Source organism: Notolepis coatsorum, assembly GCF_963971535.1.
Source record: "Notolepis coatsorum genome assembly, chromosome: 6".
Classification (NCBI taxonomy): domain Eukaryota; kingdom Metazoa; phylum Chordata; class Actinopteri; order Aulopiformes; family Paralepididae; genus Notolepis; species Notolepis coatsorum.
Window position 1 is genome coordinate 82,221,717 of NC_140170.1, and position 19,942 is coordinate 82,241,658.

The 19,942-nt window shown below is 41.6% G+C and overlaps 1 protein-coding gene across 4 annotated transcripts in view; it reads left to right on the forward strand.

Moving 5' to 3' along the window:
• LOC311230613 (protein polybromo-1-like) overlaps positions 1–19,942 on the forward strand; it is a 70,777-nt gene that overhangs the window by 41,390 nt on the left and 9,445 nt on the right. For 2 of the 4 annotated variants that reach the window (XM_084316941.1, XM_084316943.1), the window contains exons 20-27: positions 4,374–4,619; positions 6,833–6,978; positions 8,270–8,427; positions 11,717–11,900; positions 13,187–13,391; positions 17,451–17,652; positions 19,134–19,310; positions 19,779–19,931. In XM_084316941.1, the coding sequence (XP_084173067.1) occupies positions 4,374–4,619; positions 6,833–6,978; positions 8,270–8,427; positions 11,717–11,900; positions 13,187–13,391; positions 17,451–17,652; positions 19,134–19,310; positions 19,779–19,931 (1,471 nt within the window). The remainder of the gene's footprint in view (positions 1–4,373; positions 4,620–6,832; positions 6,979–8,269; positions 8,428–11,716; positions 11,901–13,186; positions 13,392–17,450; positions 17,653–19,133; positions 19,311–19,778; positions 19,932–19,942) is intronic. The other 2 variants (XM_084316942.1, XM_084316944.1) reach the window with 2 other exon arrangements.

The following is a 19,942-nucleotide window of genomic DNA, read 5'->3' on the forward strand; positions in this document are numbered from 1 at the left end:
CAGGGTTTAATTAGATTTAGCTACTTTCCTCCTCATTGGATTATGTATTTGTTCCTCCACCACCAGCCTGCACCCTGCGGTCACTCTGGGTCTATGCCCTGGAAACTCCAGGATACTCCACTGCACCTCTTGCTAACGGGCCTAGGCGACATACGCCTCTACTTTCCGTAGCTGCATTTCTGCAGACCCCTCTCTGATTGGTTGAGCCCATTTCTGCAGACCCCTCTCTGATTGGTTGAGCCCATTTCTGCAGACCCCTCTCTGATTGGTTGAGCGAAGCCCCTCTCTGATTGGTAAAATGAAGCTCGGGGGTAGACGCCGGCTCGTGTGGTGAGCACAGACCATCGCTATAGTTTCCCCAACAGGAGTAAAGTCCGTAGCAATCAGCAATCCGAAGTGACATTGACCACCAGACTCTTTCTCTTAAGGCATTAACTGTGTTAATTAATATAAATGTTATATTGTAACGGTCTAGTTACACATTGGTTCCGAAACATGTATGTTCCAGGCTGCAATTAAAACTTTGAATCTGAGAGTGCTGGCTTCCTGCTTTCTTCTGTCTAGTTAGGCATTAACTGTGTTAATCTAAATGTTACATTGTAACTGTCTAATTAAGGCATTAACTGGGTTAATCTAAATGTTAGGTATTGTCACACCAGGATCAGTTGGTATGATGAAACACATGTTATTATGTTTGATTGAAATGTTGTGTCTTACTAATAATAACTAATTCCTTGGTCAATAGAAGTCTGTTATACTTTCTGAATATGATTTGGGAACATCAAATGGGCAGGGTTATAATAGAAGAAAAACAGTGTAAACAATATAATTAACTCTGAATATAATAATGAGGAAAAAGAAACAGGATACACAACAAGGTGCATGAGATGAGGTTATATGTAGAACATGGTACAGTTACAGTAAGTGGGGAGTGCGTCATGGTACAGTTACAGTAAGTGGGGAGTGTAAACACTAAACAGTGATTCAAACCCCCTCAATGTACAGTTTCTGACAGCTGGGCTGTGTTGAACTTGTCACGTGAAATAACGTTATGTGTTGTCACGCTAAATGTGCATAACGTTATGAATAAACCTTGAAATAACAACGTTATGTTATATAACGTTACAATGTACAGTTTCTGACAGCTGGCTGTGTTGTGAAATGTGCATAACATTATGAATAAACCGCGAAGTCACGTGAAATAACGTTATACGCGAATCTGGTAGTACATTTCTTTTTATCTTCTTTATGATAACATTACGTCCGCCGCCTTTTGCCGCAACCAATCAGAGAGGGGCTTTGCTCAACCAATCAGAGAGGGGTCTGCAGAAATGGGCTCAACCAATCAGAGAGTGGTCTGCATAAATGCAGCTACGGAAAGTAGAGACGCGCGACATACACTGTAACGCCATCTGTAGTATTAGTGAGCTAAACGGTTGATTGTTTTTAGGTCAGGAGAAATTTTAAATTTTAAACCAATGTTATTAGAGGACTGAATCTTTTTTTGGAATTTGATCGATTTTGAATCGGTAGGAGATATAATCACAATTCTTACGTGAATCGTTTTATTTTTTATAAAAAAAATTACCCAACCCTTAACACATGTGCGCCAAAATACTAGTATACTCGTTATTGCCCGCCAATCTAATAACGCCAACAACAAGTTTACTCGTTTTTATGATCGATATTTAATTTTTTCGCCATGGCATTCATAATTCATCCAGCCTCCCTCCGGGGACGCAGCTGAACCCTGTCTGATATTGCAACGCCTCAATACCGCCCCCTGGTGGATTTCGGGCGAGTTGCACTCCACGCCAAACCGGAAGTGGCACTCGGTGCATCAGGGAAATTCCTCCGGCAGAGATATATTGTAACGTGGGTCTAGATACACACTTGAGTGCATTGGATCGCTTTCGAAGAATCAATATGATTTCGGCGTTTATTGCATCATACAAATGGAAAATGGATCTAGCAGATCGACGTCAAATAATTGGAATATTTTTCCTCCAGTCTCATCGGCGAACGGTAAGAGGAATCTAACGTTATTTTCAGCTCGATTGTTTATTTAACGTATCAACCCATACTAAAAAAAGCCGTTACTGACTATCGAGGAATTATAAACTACCCCCCCCCCTTTCCTTCACGCATGATGAAGCATAATGTATACCGATTATATACATTTGAATTTTTTAATATAGCGTGTATAGGAACAAAACGCCAATCGATAATGTATCATATGCGTCAGGGGTCTATAACTCGCGTTTTAGGAATTACTGCTATACAGTCTAAAAACATACTTATATTCACGAGGGTACTAACACGACAATGTATGAATGGAAAAATATAACGTTCCCACATCCGGAATGATAGATACCAGATGTTGAATGGGCCATAGTAATGTCGATATAGCTATAATATTTAAAAGGTTATAGCCCTTCCGGGGTTGTCACCAGCTTGGCTGGCCGTTCACACTAATACAATTGGCTGTATTAGAGGGTGGGAGAAGCTGGCGGGGTGGGTCCGGGTCGTTGTAAAACAGCGACTCCTACAGTTCGGTCGGGGCACCTGCTAAGCGCGGATAGGACCTGAGTGGGATAGTGTGATCCTTCCACACGCTACGCCCTCTCAGGGAGGATCCGCGCTGCCAGGTGAAAAGAAGCGTTTGATTGGCTGGACGTGTGTCGGAGGAAGCACATGATAGCCTCCACTCTCCCAGATGATCTGAGTGTGGGGGGTAAGTGCGCAGCGACCAGGAAGGGGATTGGGAATTGGCATACGACTAACATTGGGATGGGAGAAAATCGGAGGAAAAATGGAGGGAAAAAAAGATAAAAAAAAAAAAAAAAAAAAAAAAAAGGTTATAGCCCTGCAAAGAAGGTGAGCCACTTACAGCGCTGGCAGAGAGGGCACAAAGATGGGCACAGTGCCTGGCAGATGATGTGTTAACTCATTCACAGCCACGCCCCTTTGACCATATTAGGGCTAGCGTGCCCGTAAGGAAGTCAATGGGAGGATATAGCGATAATAGCCCTTTACTGGAATACACAAAACACGTTGTAATTTTTCGGCTGATTTATGAATAGTTTTCAAATAAACTCTAGATTATCAATAGTACCGTACTTTTCGCACTATAGGCCGCACCTGACTATAAGCCGCAGCAGCTAATTTGAATGATGTGTACATATATAAGCCGCACTGGACTATAAGCCGCAGGTGTTTTAATGTTTAATTACCATATGTAATTAGCATTGGGACACAATACTGTCGGACAAATAACAAGAATTAACTCATTTACAAGTTGTATTATGTTTAGCAAATAAGGGAACAGATAAATAACATTTCAATGCAGTCAAAAAAGCTATATTTTGATTTTTACATTTTCGGGTTTGGTCACGTCGAGTCACATATAAGCCGCACCGTTATATAAGCCGCAGGGTCGAAAAAGAAGCGGGCTGAAAAATCTATCCATGCCGTGGATACGGCTAACGTTACGCGCACACACACACACGCACGCGCGCGCTGCGATGTTGGAGAAAAAAACATCTGATTAACTAGACTATTAAAAAAAAAAAACACACACTTATTTTATAATTCTTTTTTTATTTTTATTTTTATCATTTCATTTGGGCTGTGAGGGGTGCTTAATGTAAAAGACTGACCTGAGGAAAAGGCTGCAGGGATAAAGCACTGCAGTCTAGTCGATTTTGTGTTTTGAGCACAAAGTTCATCGTAGATCTAGCCTCAGATTGATGCATTTAACTTTAAAATGTAAAAAGAAAAGTTGATGATAACGTCAGGCTGGATGGATGAAAAATCAATGGATATTGCTAATAAAAGAAATACCGATTAAAACCAGAGTTTACTCGTGATTGGCACTGAACGGTTGGCTAGTTAACCCGACTAATCTCGTGGTTGGCACTGAATGGGTTAAGTAGGACCACTTCAAACTTCAGTGATTATATTTTTTACTATTGTTTTTTTGTAGGACTGCTTCAAACTTCAGATACTGATTATTATATTTAGCGGTTTCTTTGTTTTGGTGATATGTTTATTTTTTATTGTTATTTAACCCTTTCACTGCCACACTACAAAGAGTTAAACCTTTCACTGCCACACTAGAAGGTTAACCCCTTCACTGCCACACTACATAATAACCCTTTCACTGCCACACTGCAAAGTTACCGCTTTCACTACCACACTACAAAGGGTTAACTTGTTCACTACCACACGACAGATGGTTAACATGAAAGGGTTAACCTTCTATAGTGTGGTAGTGAACGGGTTAAACATGATAGGGGTTACAAGTAAAGTAGATGAATATAATCACGTCCATGCATTAATCGTATATATCCGTCTTGTTGCGTCTCCCGTAGGACTACTTCAAACTCCTGCCGGAGGGGTTCAGAGCAGAGGACGTCTATGTCTGCGAGTCCCGCTACGCCGGCAGGAACAAGACCTTCAAGAAGATCAAGCTGTGGGTCATGCCCGTGGGCTCCGTGAGGTTCGCCCCCCGAGAAATGCCGTTGCCGGTGGTCCGCGTGGCCTCCATGTTCGCCAAGCCTGGCCAGGAGAAACCCCTGATCGTGATCCATGCAGACAGCGGCAGCATTCTGGACAAGGTGAGAGAGCAGCCTGTTTCCTGTTGAACATGTACAGTCAGAGGTGATGACATTTGTGTGAAATATTTTCCTTTTGTCCTTTTTATACAATTTGTATTAGGATTATTGACTATTCACTTGCTTCCATGCTAGCCGTGCAACATTTCTCAAAGAGAGAGACACGCGCATCACTCTCTGTCCAGTTGTTCCTTTATAACCATGAGTCTTGATAATCATATTGTTTTAAATGGACTGCATTTATTAGGGCTCGGTATCGCCACTGATTTCCCAAAACTATTAGATTCCGATTCACATGGTCCCGAATTGATATCTGATTCAATGGTTCAAGGAATCCTCTAACATGTTGCATTGTTAAAAATGCACTCTCCCCTGACCGACAGTGGGGAAATGCGCACAACGACCAGGAAGGGAATTGGCATAACTATTAAATTGGGGGATGGGAAAACAAATATATATATATATATATTTTTTTTTAAGATCGATCTTGGGATTTTATTAATCGATAATCGCTAATTCAAATGAAGATCGATTCAGAATCGGGAAATCGATTTTTTTTAACCCAGCCCAAGCATTTATATAGCGCTTTTATCCAAATCTCTTTACTATTTATACCTCACATTCACCAATTCATTCACACACCGATGACGGAGGCAAGGGTGCTAACCTGCTCATCGGGATTAGGGGTTAAGTCTCACTCAAGGACACTTTGACATGCTGCTGGGAGGAGCCGGAAAGGTGGACCTTCCGATTACCAGACAACCGCTCAACCTCTTGAGCCACTTTCACCCCACTGTTGTTGTACCTGTAGTCCCATGTCTTCTAGTATTGGAATTAGGGGTGTAACGATTCGACCTCACAACGATTCGATTACGATTCTTCAGGCAACGATTCAATGCATCATGAAATCTCTTCATTTGACCACGATTCGATACATTTTCGATAAGTTTTCGATCAGTTAACACTTTGGCTGCCATGGGTTAAATTCATTATCAACCGTAGGTTGCCGGCTCTATTTGTCTATAGAGAAAGTCCCCTTCTTTGCAGGGCTATAACTTTTTAAATTCTATTGCTACATTGCCATTATTAGGGCCCATTCAAAGTCCTATATGTATTGTTCATTGTGTAGCAACGTTAAACTTTTTCATTCACATATTCATAGTAAAGTATGGTCTAATGTATAAGTATGTTTTCATCTCTTTCTGCAGCTTTCTCCAGAACGTGATCTATAGCCCCAAATACATTATATTGATGATGCAATACAGTTTTATGGCAATCAGCGCGATATAAAAAATTCAAACTAGACGTACTTCCGTCTAGGGGGCGTTTATAATTCCGTGGGCAGCGTTATACCAATCATCTAATGTGGGTCAAATGTTGATAATAGCAGTTAGTATCGAAGACGGTAACTTTACACGCTAAAACTCACCCCAGTCTCCGCGCGCCGTTGGGCGATCATCGTAGAGTAGAAATTTTATCATTATGGGATGGCGATTTACCCGGTCCATCTCCAGCTTGTATAATGGTATATACGTCCAAATCATGTTGTTTATCGAGTTATTGGCAATCGATCGCTATGTAGTGTGTCGAGATCGAGTCCCGGAACCTATATCGAGTGCCCAGAAGTAATACGGCCGACCAGCACAATCTCTATAGCACTTCCTGTTAAGCGATTGCGCCGATCGGCCACCAGATGGCGCTCCTGAACCGCCAGAGAACTCAGTGGGTCCTCCTGGTGGATCTCAGGCCAGCGGAGGGGACATATGAATCCGATCCCAGATTTTTGAAATATTGATATTAAAGACGCTGTAAAGTGTCTTCGGCAACTTGAGCATGGCCGGGAATGACGTGTTTAAGCGTTTCCCGGCACCCAAAGTGTTAATTCCCCATAAAAATGTATACACAAATGTGGCTGGGGGAACTGATTCACTCAGCATGAATGGACTATAGTATAGACCAATAAAAACAATACACACAAAAAAGAAACATTAAAAAAAGAGAGAAGAAAATATATTTTTTTATTTCGATTATAATCGATTCTAACATATTCAAATCGATGCATCGAATCGAACACATTAGAATCGATGCATTTTGATTAATCGATGCATCGTTACACCCCTAATTGGAATGCTTTGCATCTCTGGCAGATTTTTCTTTTCTGCCAGATGAGATATAATATAATGTCAATAAAATGCTCTATTTTCCTGTGTGTTTAGGAGAAAGAGGACGTCCCTGTGGAGATTAATGGAGCGGATCCCGGTCACCAGTACTATGATCAGCTGCAATACAACAACATGTGGCTGAAGGTGGGAGACTGTGTCTACATCCAGTCCCACGGTCTGCCTAAGCCTCGGGTTGGCAGGTGGGTCAATACGTCTCTCATGGCTCTCTCGTTGTGTGTGTGTTCAAGGCATGTTATTAGGCCTGACGGGCCCTGTACCGGTCCAAGATTAATTTCACATCATAAATGGATCAATACAGTCCGTATTAATTAATGTTGCGTTTATTTTTTCCAAATGTAGCCAAGAGTGAAGACCCTCCCTAACCCTATCAAAACAGCAGTCAAAGTGTATAGTTCCAGCACTGTTTGTTTACCAATGAGTTTAAGTGTTATTAGCAAAATATGAGTTTACAAAAGTCGCGGCGCATCAGAAATCGGCAGATATAGATGTGAGGAAATTACGCCGTCATTCGTGTTTGTAGTCCTAAGAGAGAGGAGACGCAGGGCTTTCGATGGACTGTCGAATTTCATAAAACTACACTACCCAGCTCACGCCAGCCCCTGTCAAACTTGGAGCTGTCTGGCGTGAAAACATTTTTGGACGTTATTTTTGTGATTATGTCTCACAGGTCGAACAAACCTGAACGTTATTGCCATAAAATAGAAAGAAAAAACTTGTTTCAATCTGATAAAATGGCGGAGTATTTTACCATAGTAAATCATCTGCCCATTGTTCATTTGCTTAGATTTAGGCAATTTTTCACTTTTGGTCAATGTTATCATGGTGTTATTCACAGTCAAAAAAACTAATAATAATTTACATTCTCCCTTTGGTTCATTACAATTTACTCAAGCATAGTAACAACAGACACTATTTCTGACACTGGGAATGCATTCCCTGAGGTCCATAGATGTCCCCGGCTTTGTGAAGAAACAAGGTCATGTGTTTACCTTTTGACCTGGCAATAATATAGGTTTCAGGCGAGCAGCCGTGAGATTTGCGCATACTGCACAAAACACACTATCTCACGATCTAGAAAACCAGCCTGGATTATTTTTAAACGGGTGATGTTTACCGTGGTATAGCGCACAAAGATAAAGATGGGAAAACAGCGTGGCAGTCAATGAGTTAACAAGGTGCTTAAAAAGTCCTTGAAATTCAAATCAACCATTCGCATTGAAAGTTTTGTTCATCCATGGTAAAATTGTTCTGAATCAAGAAATATACTTTTTTATTTTATTTAAAAGTGTAACTAATTGTCAGAAATTGGTTTTAAGCCATAAATATTGGATCAGATTTTTTATTTATTTTTACTGCATTTAAAAGTGAATTGTATCCTTTTACAATAGTGCTTAGGAAAGTACTTGAAAGTCCTTGAATTTCATTTTGCAATGTCTGTGGGAACCCTATGTGATTGCTGGGGCTGTGCAGGATAGAGAAGCTGTGGGTGCAGAACGGCTCTGTGTTCTTCTTCGGCCCGATCTTCATCCATCCTGAGGAGACGGAACATGAGCCGACCAAGATGTTCTACAGGAGAGAGGTGTTCCTCAGCAACCTGGAGGAGACCCTGCCCATGACCTGCGTCTTAGGTACGCCTTTCTCATTGATTGAATTCATTTGATAATTCATAAAATATACATATAAAACTGCCCAGCAGGAATACATACATTTAAAAAATCATCAAGGTTAAAAATGCAATAAAGCCAAAAGGCTTATTTCCATTGTGGGGGGTGGGGGGGGGGGTATGGTGGGCAGTTGGTTGGCAGAAACAGTATAGCTACTGTAAAGCCCAAAAACAAACAATTTCACACCATTAAACAAGTCGAAGCCAAATACACAATCAAATTCAATTAATCTACAACATTCCCTTTAGTCCGTCTAATTAATAATATAATCAAAGATCCATCTGTAAAACGCACATTACACATCAGTTTTAACAAATCATCCTATCCTTCCTAGCTTCTATGAGAATCCAATAGAGGCAGACGCCAACCACTTTTTCAAAGCGGTCTTAAAGCCTCTTTCCGTAGCTAGTGCTTTGCAAGAGGTAGGTAATTGGTTCCATAGAACTCCTGTCGTATACAAAAATTTATTTTGCCCCATAGAACTCCCGAACCTGTGTGGAATTATATCCGTCTGGCTGCCTCTCGTGGAGTATGTGTGAGTCTCACTCACCCAACTAAAATAACTGACCAGATATGCAGGGACCGTAGCATTCCTTATTCTAAAGGGGAATGTTTTAAAGTGCCGTCATCAAAGAGAAGCATGGCTAGTCTTTGTCCTCGCTCTACAATGGTGGACCGAACTTCACACCACAGTCAGGATAGCCAAAACCCGCCCAAAAAAATTCCCACCGTTGACTAAAACGGCACTTCTTCAATCAATATCTGAAATGAAGAAGGAAAAACCTACTATGCTAATATGTCTATACTAGGGCTGACCCCTATTAGTCGATTAGTCGGTCGAAAGGAGCTGTAGTCGACTAACCAACCTCTTAGTCGAATAGTAAAAAAAAAAAAAAAAATTACCAATTGCATGCTTTTGCAGAGGACAAGAAGCCTTCAGTCGACTCCTTCAGACATTAAGCACCCCCCACAGCCCAAATGGAATGATAAAAAAATAAATAAAAAAATCGACCAATAGTGAGGAGTTCCCAAAGTCGGGGTCGCGACCCACAGGACGGGTTTTTTTGCAGTCAGGCCACTGAACTTAGAAGCAGGCCAGGACAGTGTTTCTAGTTGCAGCAGCGCAATAGTTAGAGATAACCTAGGTGGGGAACAACCAGGAGATCACTGCAACAGAGAACTATCTCTCTCTCTCTTGCTCTCACACACACACACAAAAGGAGCTGCATGTGATTGGTGGAGGCGGGACCCTTACAAAAAACTGTTGTTGCTAATCATTGACACATGCTAGCCTGTAATAATCCCCCCCAGAAAAATCTACTTTGCATTTGATATATTGCAAATATATGCCATCACACACACTGGCATTTAAAGGGTTAGAATTTTTATATTAATATGTGGTGTTATGATCAGGGCTGAAGTTCAATAAAAGATTGTATTATTTTCAATCTGACATTACAAAAAAACTGAAAATTCATCTAAATCAGTGTTGTTGCTAATCATACATATGCTAGCCTGTTTTTTTAACAATAATTTGTGATGCCATCACAAACACTGGCATTTAAAGGGTACAAATAAAAAAAATGCCTGCACCAGAATGTAGGAAATGAAGTCTTTGTAACAAGAAATGTCCTGGTGGGGGACCCCCAGACCCCCTGCTTAAAAAGTGGCCTGACTGGGGCTATATTTTGCACTATATTTCCTGGCCTGAATGATTTCCCCAGTCCGGCCCTGGTTAAAAGCCTCCAATGCTTATTAGTGTGTGTGCGTTTGAACGTGTGCATGTTTCAACCATACATTTCCATTTATAAAAAAATAAATAAAAGTACATTTTTTTACCTCTTATAATAGTAGCGGTCGCGGCTCTCTGACCCCGTTATGTTTGGGTCGCGGCCTGAAAAGTTTGGGAACCCCTGACTAACTGCAAATTTTGGCCAATCATAGTCGACCATCCAAATCCTTAGTCAGGGACAGCCCTAGTCTATACTGCTATGCACTCATGACTATTCCACTCAAATTCAACACTGTTTGACAAATAATCTTACTGACCCTTAGCTGCCAGAGTTGTACCCTTCTTGCTGACTTGTTGTACATAACTTGTAAGTCACATTGGATAAAAGCGTCAGCTAAATGGCTAAATGTAAATGTTGCCCATTTTTTTTATTCACATATGTTCTTCCTGTGCCACAGGACAATTCAGTCAGTATTTGTTAACACGCACCACTCTCTCATAAAACTAGACATCGGAGAGAGTGCCCTCCAATCTGTGATGTCAGTCACTGGGATGTAAAACCCGGGGCTGCTCCATAGATAATGACGTGGGCTCTGACTTAATGAGGCCATAAAATGTTTGTGTGAACTCTTAGACCAAAATGAGGTTTTAATTATGGTCCAGACCGTCTAGCAATGCTAGAATATGAGCCTCGTTTGAGTGTAAGAGCTTGACACAAACATTTTCTCTCTAGCTTTAGGAAAGAGGCATGCATGTTCATTGTTCACTAATGCTGACTGAACTGTCCTGGCACATGGAAAGAACATGTGTGAATTCTTAAAATGGGTGGCATTCCCCGTTTAATCCTTCCTACAACACACTCATCATGACCTCCTACAACTCGTGTGGGGAAAACATGACGAATCACTCAGAGATGCAACAGCTGCACGACAGCACACGTCAACCTGCAAACACGCCCTCCAGTCAAGAATACAGTATATAGACTCTCAAGTAGATTGAGGCGACTCATGTGTAGTCAGGCTAGACCTCCCTACTAGTGTCCCTCAGTCGTAAATCTTGTTGGTCGCCATCTTGGACCTTTGATCAGAGTCATTGATCGTTGACCGATTTTGGAAGTGAAGAGAACCCTAGATACTTTTTTTTGTATTCAAGAAATGATGCCAAGCCAAATTAGTTTACTGCACTGGCAGATTATTTTACTTCTTTCAAGCACATATTTGCTTACATCTTTGCAGTGAGAATTCTCTCTCCTGATTGGATGAAGTGGGAACGGGATACCAGAAAATGTATTTTGTGTTTACTGCAGAGCGGAGGGACTGGGATACCCATGTTACTGACCAAACACTCTATACCATTGATGGCTGTTGGAATGTAGAGCTTTTTAACACGTAGAACAAAAACATCACTTAAACTTTGCAATATATCAGACTCAACTTCCACATGCCGTGTTAAATTCAGACCAAGGTTCTTCATCTTGATTTGAACGTTGTGGTTAACGACCCCGTGTCCTCTGTCCTCCAGGTAAATGCCTGGTGTCCTCCTTTAAGGACTACCTGTCCTGCCGGCCCACTGAGATCCCAGAGCAGGACGTGCTGCTGTGCGAGAGCCGCTACATCGACACAGAGAAGCAGATGAAGAAGTTCAAGGGTCTGAAGCGCTTCTCCCTCTCCTCCAAGGTGGTGGATGACGAGGTCTACTACTTCAGGTGGGCCGGGCCTTTTTGTGCGCGTGTGAAAATGTATAACAATTTTATATATCACTTTCTTAAAATAATGGCTTATGTTATTGTAATCAAGTATGGAATTCACTTTGTGCTCCTGAGAGGCAAGGACTATTAATTATTGATAAGAACGATTTATATCAGAAATATATAGGGCGCCAGGGTGGCGCACCACGTACAGCGCTGCGGTGCAACACGGCCGTCCCGGGTTCGACTCCCGGACCCGGCGACCTTTGCCGAATGTCTTCCCAGTCTATTTCCCATACTTCCTCTCTCTCTTTACCGGACTGCCCGGTAGCAAAAACCAATACAAATCTACCAAAAACATAATAATAAAAAAAAAAAAAAAAAAAAAAATATATATATATATATATATATATATAAAGGAGACAATTCTATAAGTTCAGTATGATCGTTTATTTACAGCATGGATCGATCCAGTTAGTATCATACAGTGTGGTACAATTGTTACAAGATTGGATAAAGGGAAAGAGGAGAGAAAGGGTGAAAGAGGAGGGGGTAAGGGGGAAAGCAGAAGAGGGAGAGAGGACCAGCTAAGCCAGAGGTGTGGGACAAGAGAGTGAGGCAAGAGCAAGAAGATGGCAGTTCCTTATAAATAGCACAGACAAAGAGTCGTATTACTATAGATGCATATAGATCCTGATTGGTGACGTCCCCTAAAGTCGATGCATTCATGGCGATTGGTCCGAGCAGCTCTGCTGTGCTCATCCTGCTGGTGCATTGATCATTGAAATTAATTGTTATATGGGGGTCTGAAAACATTTTAAAGAATGTTGACCACAGGATGTAATTAATTCACTTCATAACAGTTATATTTTCAAGTTTTGAGAGAAACTGAACCGAATATATGATAGTTCTTCATAATTTCACAACTGGGTAGGAACAGCATGATCTTTTCAATTAAGGATGTAGGCCATTTTACCAGAGGTGGCCACTGGCCAGCATCATGAAGAGATGACTTGGGCAAAAACATAATTTTCCTCAAAGTGACTTAAAGCCAAGGTGACAATATTAGAAACGAATAAATAAAACGCTGGTATATAACACTTGTGATTGTTATATATAAATATGTGATTCATATTAATTGTGAAATATGTATATATGTGCCAATCCACAAAAACGAATTCCAGGTAAACGTGGCTAGTTGTCCATTCAAGTGTTTCTGATGAGGATTTCTACATCTTCCACATTGTAGTCTATTTCTCTCCAGGCTGGTATCCATTGTTTTCTTTGTGTTGGTTCACCTCTAGGAAGCTGATTGTACCTCAGAAGGAACCGTCTCCTCTGCTGAATAAGAAGATCGAAGAGCTGGAGCTGAAACTGGTAGACATGGAGGACGCAGATGACATTGAGGATTTGGACGATGACGAGGAGGCGCCAGAGACCCCCTCCATGCCCCAGATACAGACCCCTGCGCCAAGCGACCTGGAGGTCATTCCCTACACCCCTCCTCAGGTATCACTCTGTCACACACACTCACACACTCTCTCACACATACACACTCACACACATGCACTCACACACACACACTCTCACACACATGCACTCACAGTGACCTGGACGTCATGCCTTTACACCCCTCCCCAGGTATCGCACGCACTCGCAAGCACTCTCTCGCACACACACACTCTCACACACATGCACACAAACATGCACTCACCCACACTCACACATACACACTCACACACACTCTCACACACACGCCCTCTCTCTCTCTCACTCACTCTCTCACACACTCTCTCACACACACACTCTTACACACACTCTCACACATCTTCCACAGACCTTTTAACAGAACCCAACCATACCCCTCGCATCCATCAGCATGGTCCTGTGTGGCTCAGTGGGTAGAGTGCTTGGCGGTCTGGGTTAGGGGTTCGATTCCCACTGGCAGTTACAAATCTGTGCCTACCAAAATATTTAGTAATGGCCATTCACGGCAAAGATGTTGATGTCAACCCATTTCACTTGTATTTTAAAACATCTTCTTCCTTACTGCCCCACCACTGGGTCCATGGTTACTAGCACAGATTTCACAGTCGAGCTTTGTTCAAACTCGCAGAACTTTATTAAGACACCAAAATGTCTATAAATTGTGATACAGTTGGAACATAAAATACGGAATATGAATTTGAATTGGAGCATTCTGCCTCACAACATTCTGAATCTTCAGATGCCATTGAATCCTGAATTCAGAAAATGTGAGTAGTCAACTTCCCCATCTTCTCTTGTCACCCCTGTTTGACCCATGACTTCTCAGCAGAGCCCAGACAACACTTCCCTTTTCCTGTGAACTCTGCCCTTGTGTCACTGAGTCACTTGTCAAGAGTTTCTCAAGCCTAAACTCCGAACATGTATTGTTCTCCATCACCCGTTTCAGTGTTCCACAGGTTGAGAATGTACTTGTGGTCTCATATATGTGAGTGTCAGGATTGTTAAACACACATGCACAGACACACACCGAAAGGGAGAATGGCTTATAGCAGACTTACAGATTTTAGAATATTTCAGCTAATGAAGTTAAATATTTATCATCAACTATCCAGTTTGTTTTTATCGTGTAACATTTGGCTACTTAAAATCATTGAGCCAACCTACAGAGAGAGAAGGTAAAATGGGTTTTGAAATGAACATCTTTGCTGTGAATTGCCATTACTAAATATTTTGGTAGGCATAGATTCATTACCTGTCATAGCTATAGTTTACCATTGTTAATCTCCTTCCTTACATACTGTAAAAACTACTCAACACCCAGATTCCCATTCAAACATTAAGTTTTCACTCTACTGGGTGGCGGTCATCTTGGATTTCTGGGTCAAAATTATCATAACGTGAAACATGTCAGAATTGGACTCACCGTGGTCAATTTACAGTGTCTTAACTCAATGGCCGCCAACAACGATTTAATACGTGTTTGTCCCCCAATCTAATAACGCCAACCACGTATATGTGACTCGACGCGACCAAACCCGATTTGATCCGGTGAGAAACAAGTGTCAGGAAACAAACAAATGTCTTGCTCTTCAGAAAATCGAAAAAATCTAAATCTTGTTTTTTTTTTTTTACATCTTTGAAATGTCATTAATGTTTGCCCTTATTCGCAAACTTAAATACAACTTGTAAATGAGGTAATTATTGTTATATAGTTCGACAAGTATTGTCTCTCAATGCTGTGGAAAAACTACAGCCGAGGGCATTTACAGTGTGGGTCTGTCCGCGTATGCTTAACAGGTACTTAAGAGGTGTTGAAACACACACAGCCAAACGCTCTCCTTTCTTAGCAGGGAGAAGAACAATGTTTATACACTTTATCTTAATGTTATAAGTTATAGCAACGTAACTTGTGACAAACGCAGTGTCTATATAAAAAAAAAAAAAAAAACGCCATTTAAAAAAACGCGAGTCAAACAACATTAAAACACATTTAGAATGTCACGAATTTGATGAGCGAACGAATTTCGTTCGAGTGAATTTATTGCAACCTAATGGCATAAGAAGTAAATTCATTCAATAGGGAAACTCAAAGAAAATAACAAACAACTTATTATCATTATCATCGTCCCCACGGCCAGTCACTGTGGCCGGTGAGTTTACAAAAAGAATATTCCAATTATTTGATTGCCATCTGCTAGATTGTATGTCCATTTGGCCCACGCCATAACCCTCCACAGCATAATGAATCTGGCGTCCCGAAAGTGATTCAATGCGATTGGGTAATATACCCCTCGGTCCACGTTACTCAAAAACTCCGCCCGGAGGAATTTCAATGATAGAGTCAGAAAGGAAGTGAGACATCGGCCACATACCACCAGGCGGCGGTATTGGACCATTGCGATCTCAGACACATTGCATATGGTACCCCAGCCATCCTGGGTGATTTATGAATGGAAATAGCGAATAAAATAAATAACGGTCCAATAACGTATATAATAAGAGCAATTTAACGCCAATTTCAGCTTGGTTGTGCATTTTTTTCATAGCCATCGCCCTGATCAGCGTATGCTGCTGTTGTACTAACGAATGCCGTTATTGACAATCAATTAATCAGAAACGACCCCCCCCCCCCTTTTCAATATGCATTTGAATTTTTTATTGTAGCGTGTATAGGGATGAAATGCCAATGGATTAAGTATAATATGCGTCGCGGCCTATTACTGGCCTTCCAGGAATGACCCTAAACCGCTCTAAATCCATACTTATATTCACCACAGTATAAAACGGGAATATATGGATGGAAAAGATATTCCTTTTTCACATCTTGAACGATAGATACTCGATGCCAAATGGGCCATAGTATTGCATATATAGCTATAATATTTAAATACCGTACTTTTCGCACTATAAGCCGCACCTGACTATAAGCCGCAGTAGCTAAATTGAATGATGTGTACATACCGTACTTTTCGCACTATAAGCCGCACCTGACTATAAGCCGCAGCAGCTAAATTGAATGATGTGTACATATATAAGCCGCACTGGACTATAAGCCGCATGTGTTTTAATGTTTAATTACCATATGTAAGGAGTGGAGCCTGCGGCTTAATTTGACTCAACACGGGAAACCTCACCCGGCCCGGACACGGAAAGGATTGACAGATTGATGGCTCTTTCTCGATTCTGTGGGTGGTGGTGCAATCTTATATTGAGCTTTAAGTTCCCACCTCTACAGAGAATGACTCCCACCTCTACAGAGAATGACTCCCATTGGGACACAATACTGTCGGACAAATAACAAGAATTAACTCATTTACAAGTTGTATTAAGCAAATAAGGGAACAGATAAATAACATTTCAATGCAGTAAAAAAAGCAATATTTCGATTTTCGGGTTTTGTCCACATATAAGCCGCACCGTTATATAAGCCGCAGGGTCAAAAAATGGGGAAAAAAGCCGCGGCTTATAGTCCGAAAAGTACGATATATAAGCCGCACTGGACTATAAGCCGCACGTGTTTTAATGTTTAATTACCATATGTAATTAGCATTGGGACACAATACTGTCGGACAAATAACAAGAATTAACTCATTTACAAGTTGTATTAAGTTTAGCAAATAAGGGAACAGATAAATAACATTTCAATGCAGTCAAAAAAGCAATATTTTGATTTTAACATTTTCGGGTTTGGTCACGTTGAGTCACATATAAGCCGCACCGTTATATAAGCCGCAGGGTCGAAAAATGGGGGGAAAAGCCGCGGCTTATAGTCCGAAAAGTACGGTAGTTATAGCCCTGCAAACAAGGTGAGCGACTCTATAGGTTTAATGTGTTGGCAGCACATTATATTCCGTTCCCAACGTGGCGGTCAATGAGTTGATGCATGATTCTAGGTGCCCCAATTCAAAAGTAGATTTTCTTGGATTTTGCCCTCTAGAGAAGTCATTTTATTTATTTATTTTTTCATAAAAGGTTTATAGATGTCAAATCAATCATCAAAACATTTGACAAAGGCCTGCCCTGAGGCTATCATCGCATCCAGAAAAAAAGTCACAGCTTGATCTCTGTTTGTTTTATCAGCAGTCCACCCCTAAGATGAAGGGCTTATCCAAGAAGGAAGGGGCCAAGAGGAAGATCAACATGAGCGGTTACATCCTGTTCAGCAGTGAGATGAGGGCCGTCATCAAGGCCCGAAACCCAGACTTCTCCTTCGGGGAGCTGAGTCGGCTGGTGGGCACAGAGTGGAGGAACCAGGAGGCTCACAAGAAAGCAGAGTATGAAGGTGAGCAAGAGATGCTTTTTATCCACGTTCTTTTCTTGATCCTCCAATCACAACTGTTTCTTCAGTTTGTCTGAGTTGTCTCTTGTCTGCAACAGTTGTGATTGGAGCGTCGAGAAAAGGGGGCGGGGCTTGGGATAGGTCAATTGTAAGTCTCTTTGGATAAAAGCGTCTGTTAACACTATGACGACCGGCGATTTAGGCCTCAAGAGGACAGCAGAAAGTAAACAAACCGATGTACTTTCTAAGATCTTTATATATCATTTATAGTATTGCTATATGTCCATTATCATTGTCACTTGAGTGCATAAACCGTGCCTTCATAATGGCTTAAAGAAAATAAAAATCCATCGGTTGGTTGTCATTTTATAGCGTCGTGAATATAAGGTATAACGCACTTTTCGTCTCGGCTTTTCTGCAGGAAGCTAGATAATAGGCTAAACGTTGGTGCCGTTATATCAAACGCAATTTCTGCTGTATATATACGAATGAAATAAAACAAATTGTGTAGCATCCGGACTATTACAGAGCATCTATGGATGAAATGGGGGCGGCGGGGAATGCCGATTACTATTATTGATCCGCAATACAGTGTGCGTTCAATATAGCATTTTCATTGACCCATCACGTTACGTTATAAAACAATGTCCAATCCAGCTGTAATATTATCCTACCGTCAGGCCATGTGATCGCAGGCAGCATTTCCTCACCAGTCATCGGATTCTGGTAGATCGATATGCACATTGCTAATCATAAATCCCATTATTCCACGCTGAAAAAACCGCTCGCCAAGCTGATCCAAGATGGAGGATGTTCGGCTGGGATCAAGGAACTATGATCCGCCCACAGAACCGTACTTTTTTTTATTTTATTTTTTAATTCGCATGATACTGCAGTGGAGCGATGGCGCCCCTAAGCGGGTTTGGCCGGTACTGCATGTTTCGAAAATCAAATATCTGAAAAGATGCTGGTAGTGGATCGGGTACCTAATAAGCGTTATAAATATGGAATAAAACAATAACAACTCGTCACGTATATACTCGTGGCTCTGGTCCACAACGCTCTTTTTCGAAACACGTATATACTCGTTCTCGGACGGCATAGTGTTAAATTACTCAATTTAACTGCTTTTATAATTCAAAACATTTGGAGAAAATATAAGTTTGAGATATAATTAATAGTGATGATTATGTAATGTAGTTAATTAATGGAGCACTGGTTTTGTTGGGTAAGAATACTAATATATATATATATATATATATATATATATATATATATTGTCTCAGAGGGGAAATTATTCCTCTGCATTTGACCCATTCTAACCAGTTAGGAGGAGTGGGCCGCCACATGCGCACACATGAGCAATTAGGGGTTCAGTGTCTTCAACACGCTGCCGGGATCGAACCGGGAACCTTTTTAAAGTACTTAACAAGAAAGTACTACCTGTTTGTTCTGGAGTTAAATGATGCGTTTGTGTGTTGCAGAGCGGGCGGCCAGGATAGTGGAGCAGCAGGAGCGTGAGAGGGCGGCGCAGCAGGCACAGCAGCAGCAGCAGCAGCAACAGTCCCCTAGAGCAGGTACCCCAGTAGGGGCCATGATGGGCGTGGTGCCCTCGCCTAGCACTATGGGAATGATAAACTCCACCATGGCGCCTGTGTCAGGTAACCCCTCAACACCAGTGTGTGAGACCTAGCGGATGAGGATTAAAAAACAGGCTGGACTGATGAAAGCAATACAGAACAGGGGGTGGGGGATATGTTGAACCGTAATAAGCCTTACCCCCCCCCCCAACCCAAATACTCTTTACCGTTCCAAAGGTTTCTCAGTGGCCAATACATTCTCATCCGTTTCTTTTTTAGCTGAAAGTTTGATTTTTTTTTTTTTAACATGTCAAATATTTTTGGGAGCATTTTGCTTCACATGATAGTTGCATGACATCCAACTGCACGACTGGAATTTTTGTTTTGTTTCATAATAATCTTCATGCTTTATTTTGCACGACTAACTTCCTTTGCAACATTTATTTCCCCATCGTGTGTTAGTTAGCAGTAGTGCATGTCATCTTTCTAGCTGCATGTCATTTATGCATGGATATGTTGTTGTCCTCTCTTCCCCCCCTCCCCCCCAAGGCATGATGGGAGCTTACGGCCCACCCTACATGCCAATGCAGGGCCCCCATGAGGGCTTGTTGAGCGTGTGCCCAATGCCACCTCACCCCATGGGGGGGCCTCCCCACCAGTTCCAGGCGGGTATGCCTGTGTACCCTGGCATGCCCCATCCGGGTAAGGACCAC